This window comes from Aptenodytes forsteri, unplaced genomic scaffold (genome assembly GCF_000699145.1).
Source record: "Aptenodytes forsteri isolate BGI_AS27 unplaced genomic scaffold, ASM69914v1 Scaffold128, whole genome shotgun sequence".
Lineage (NCBI taxonomy): Eukaryota > Metazoa > Chordata > Aves > Sphenisciformes > Spheniscidae > Aptenodytes > Aptenodytes forsteri.
The window spans coordinates 90,241-95,381 of NW_008794880.1; the positions used below are offsets into that span (position 1 = coordinate 90,241).

A 5,141-nucleotide genomic window follows, 5' to 3' on the forward strand; every position below is an offset into this window, starting at 1 on the left:
GGGAGGTGATGCCCCTCTACTCTGCTCTGGTGAGACCCCACCAGGAGTACTGCGTCCAGCTGGAGCCCTCAGCATAAGAAAGACATGGACCTGTTGGAGCGCGGCCTGTTGCAACAAGGGGGAATGGCTTTAACCTAAAGGGGAGTAGATACAGACTAGATATAAGGAAGAAATTTTTTACGCTGAGGGTGGTGAAACACTGGCACAGGTTGCCCAGAGAGGTGGTGGATGCCCCCTCCCTGGAAGCATTCCAGGTCAGGTTGGACGGGGCTCGTGAGCAACCTGATCTAGTTCAAGATGTCCCTGCCCACGGCAGGGGGGTTGGACTAGATGACCTTCAGAGGTCCCTTCCAACCCAAACTATTCTATGGTTCTATAACCATGACCCTCACTTTTTTTTTTCCCCTTGGTGTACAGCAGTATATTTTAATAGATGTTACAGTGCACTTCAGTTACAAATGCTAGAAAGTTTCTTGAATGCCAAGTCATTTAAGTTATTTTCTAATTTAAAAACTTGATCCTGCAGGTTTATCTCATTGTGTCTTCAAATGTAAATGAAGTCTTCAGATCTGATTTGGACCTGGAGACAGTATATTAATAGCAATATTAATAGTTCTCAAACTTCTCATTATTCAGAATGCATATTCTGTGGTGATGATACTGGTCAGTGTAAAAACGTGATAATTTTCTTCAAGCTGGAAGCTACATCCTGCTTCTTCTCATGCCTCGTTTCCTTTCTCTCCTTCTCCAAAAGGGAGGACTTTTAATTTTTTATTTTTAAATTTGATTTTGGGGGGAAAATATAAATGTATTTAATATTACAAGTGTATTTGTTTAGTTGGTTTTAATTTTGTGCTGATGAGAATCAAACTTTAAAAAAAAAAGACGACAAAGAACCCTAAGCAGTACTCTTAACTATCTTTCTGTGATATAGACAATCAAAGAGTAAATGATGTGTCAAAGATGAAGAATTCAAGTAGTGCATTGCAGCAAGCAACTGGACCTGTTGGACATAAAACACAGGACCAAGCCACGCAGACTACTTGTGAAGTTCCCAGACCTTCTAAATCAAGCAGGGATTCAGCTGACTTCCTTAAAAATGAGGTATTAAGAATTCCTTTTGTCTTTTTTTTCCCTTTGATACCGTTTGAGATGGAAAATATGAATTATGGATATTATAGTATGGTTCAGTACTTAGGCATGCAAAATAAATTTAATACTACTTTCTACATAGGGTAATAATACACTGCAGACTAATTCTCCTTTACATCAGAGGGAATTTTATGAGGGAGCAAGTCTCTCCTTCTCCTCGTCTCCCTCATCCTTGTACAACACAACTGCCAAAGGCAAAGGACTAGACTGTTAAGTCAGACCCTTACTAATCTATCAATCGTACCTGGATTTTGAATTGATGATGACAGAACCCACACATCAATTTGGCTGTTTTTCCCACTGGGTAAGAATCCATTCCTAGAGCTCAGAACACGGTGTCATTTCCACTCCATTCCAGAGTGGAAATGGCGTAGCTAAAATGTTGGGTATCTTGCCTTTTGAGCTAATTGCATCAACTCTCTCCATGTTCTACGCTCGTGAACTGGGAATCAGTCGCAGCTGACTCAGCCCCAACAAACCTGCGCTCAGCAATGAATGTGAGCATATGGTATTTTAAAAGTTACCGTAATGGAAAAAGTTGTCAGTGTGCAAGAATACTAATAACATTCTTTTTTAACCCGATCATTTCAGCTTATTGAAGAAAATGAATGTCTCAAACAGGAACTAGCCAAAGCCAAAATGGCTCTTGCTGAGGTCCAAATGGAAAAAGATGCCCTGCTTCATCGTATAAAGAAGATGAATGTTGATCATCAGTAGGACAGTGTTCTGTTGGTGCAAGGCATCATCAGCAGAAGTTCAGGTGATGGTGGCATCTAAAATACTGTTTGTAAATTGCTGGAAGACATGGTTATCTTTTTTTGTCACAGGCAAAGTTTTCTCATTACGAACAAAATGTTTGTGAACTAGTTACTATTCTGAAATTATCATTAAACATTGTAACTTTTTTCAACCCATTTTAAACTGACATGACTTTGGAAAAATCAGTTTATACTGTACTTTATTAATTTACTGAAGAAAAAAAATCATCTACTTTTAATATTATGAAAGGAGATGTTATTTTTAAAATGTTTTCAGAAAAGTGGATGGCTCAGCAATGAAAGAAGGTGCCTAGGTGTATAACTGACTAAAATGTACCATGCCTCATTAACAAACTGTACCTCTGTTTGCTAAGGTCATGTGGTTTATTATTACCAGAAGGTGTCTATACAGGAGGTTACATTTGCACTATGATGATACGGGCTAGACCCTCTAGAATGGTAGAGCTACTGAAAATTGAAGTACAGCCCTAAACTGGCCCTAAATTCAGTGTAATTTGCCCAGAGAGGATTTTAAGAATAATCCTCTGGTGCTATAGAGTTCCATATACCCTTTCCATATGCACTCCCAAAATACCACAGGAAATGCTGGAGAATTTAAGTAAGAGGGCATACTATTGGGCTTTCCTTCTGCATGAAGGCCCACTGTACCTGTACAGCTGGTGTAATTTAGGCATTCACACTTTTTTCCCCCTCCCTCTGTGACGAGGATAAAGCCCTGCAATAGGATCCAGCCTTTTGTGAAAGGTGAGCTTTGAGCCGTTTTGCGTGCATGTCTGATTTCTGCACAACTCGTCAGACATGCCCAAGGATTTGGTCCGATGTATTTAAATATGTAATGTCAATGCTTGTGGGGTGGGGGGGAAATCCTACAGGGATTCATTAATTGTATATTGCTTTTTTTTGATAAAAAAGCGTAGAGAATCACTTAATTACCCAATGAAATTGTGAGATTACATGAAATGTAATTATACAGTTTAAATCATGGGTGATTTGTACAAATTTGAACAATAATTTTCAGCTAAAAACTGGTACAGATGAACAAATAAGCACAACGCTGTAAAATAGAGAATATAAGAGTGTGCTTCTAAACAATTTGGAAAACAACATACAAAACCATACATGCCTGTAAGAGATTGTTTTTGGTAGAAGTAAAAGTGACTGAGTAATTTAACTAGTGACCTTGAATCTGACAACTGAAAATCTTTTTAATTGCTACCACAATTGTTTCTGTTCCATGGGATGTTTGAGAGAAGTTTTGTTTGTAGATATGCGGACAAATCTCAGAAAGTATCTAGTATCCTGTGGTTTGACTTTGCATATTCAGGCTGTCAAACTAGTTTTAATTAAAATGGTTTTCATTAAAACTTTTTAGAGGACACATAATTCACACTGCTGAAAATAGTTACTGAAAGTACGTAGATTTTCATCAAGAACTCTGTGGAAGAACTGGTTCAGGCACTATTTTAAAGCCTGCCTTATGAAACCCTAGTTGAAACTCCCTTTAATGCCCATGGAAATTTTTATCTTATTATTCTGAATAAGATGAAAAAATACACACACAACTGTTTCTAATAAAGAAACTAAGTATTTATATTTCAAAAGGTATTTAAGACAACACAGTATTAAATATGAGTAGTCCAATTTCACACAAATATGATGTCAGATTCACGGGAGGAGTTCTCAGCTGGTTTAATTCTGATTGGTACTGTTAAAGTCAGTAATTCTTACTTGGTTTATCCCTGCCAAGATCTAGTTAGAATTATTCTGAAGAAAGGAATGTATAGAGTGCTTAGTAGCATGTTGCTGGAATAATACATTGAGAATTGTCTAATTTTTAAAAAGAAATAAACAGCAATATCAAATGCCTGTCCTTATTACTGCACAAGCTAGCACCTGCTTCTTTTGATAAAAAACAAACACAAACCAAACCCAAAACAACCACCCAAACCAGCTCTTCTCAGTGCAGATGTTGAAATTCAGGGTATCACTTTCTTGCACTTCGTGGTATCTGAATACACTTCTACTTCATGGCAGTTTTGCAGTAATGAGCATCATCTGTGGACAGTTCAGAAGAGATGGGTGTGTTTGGTTGTGAACTTGGCATTACCGAGAGCGATAGTACTGTGTCACTCTGAAATGAGTTTTGCTATTGAAAAAATGCCGAGGGAAAGTTAGTTTATTAAGGTTTGAAAGTACCAAGTTAAACTAAGCCTTAATAGGTTATACTAAAAATAGCGATTAAAGGCCTCAGATTAAATAAAAAGGCTTAATTCATTCTCAGGGCTCTGCTAGTGTTCATAACCTCCTTGAATCCTAGATATGAAATGGGTACCATCAGTAGAGCCTCTTGAATGAATCACCGCTTTTATTCTGCAAAGAACTAAACGGAACAGAATGTGGAGAACTTCCATGTGTACAGAAAACTGACTCCAGAAGTCTTGCAGGCAAACTGTTAACCAAGTTTTATTTTACATTTTCTGTGGAAATTTAAACTGGTCTACAGATTAGCTTAACACTCATTCCGCTTGTTTAGAAATACTGTTTTAATGTCTAATAAAGCTGTCAAGCTAGCTCACCTTGAAGAGGCTGTGCCCTTTCCCAGGCTAGGTCACTGAATCATGCTGGCATGCTCTGTTCCAGTTCTCACAGCAACTCTAACATTGTTGGTAAGCACCAATTTGAAATCAAAATTATGTGGCCTTACAGAATTACTTACAAAAGGCCTATTGGAGAGGCAGCTTCGTAGAGATCATGCCTGTTCTCTGGTGCCCCTGCTCTGGCTTTATGACAGTAGCTATTCCGGTCCCTGGATTAAACCCACCATGGCTGTTGGCACAGGGGACCATGGTACTGGCTGGGGGGGGGCTGGTTTTTTTTTTTTTTTTTTTCTTCCCCCCTCCCCTGCCTAAGTCCTGTATTTCCTGGTCCCATTAGCCACATCTGTTTGTACACTGTCTCCCCTAGGAATTGACTTGGAGTCTTCAACCGGGATCATAATTGATCTCTAAAGGATAATTGCTAGCTACAGAACACTTCGTAAGTCTGACATGATAATGGTTACCTTTATTCATAATAAATTCATAATAAATGTAAGGGGAACGTGATAATAAAGGTAAAGACTTTATCAAGCATCTACAATTCCAAGAGTACAAAATATGCGAATGTATTGCAGAAGCAAACTCCTTGCAGTGACCAGATTTCAGGTAAGTA

The 5,141-nt window shown here is 38.3% G+C and overlaps 1 protein-coding gene across 1 annotated transcript in view; it reads left to right on the forward strand.

The window, feature by feature from the left end:
• The window catches only part of UHRF1BP1L (UHRF1 binding protein 1 like), a 47,221-nt gene extending 43,409 nt beyond the window's left edge, over positions 1–3,812 (forward strand). Inside the window, exons 19-20 of the mRNA XM_019470851.1 lie at positions 935–1,104; positions 1,744–3,812. Coding sequence (XP_019326396.1) covers positions 935–1,104; positions 1,744–1,869 — 296 coding nt within the window. The 3' untranslated portion in view covers positions 1,870–3,812. The remainder of the gene's footprint in view (positions 1–934; positions 1,105–1,743) is intronic.
• Positions 3,813–5,141: the final 1,329 nt, after the last annotated feature.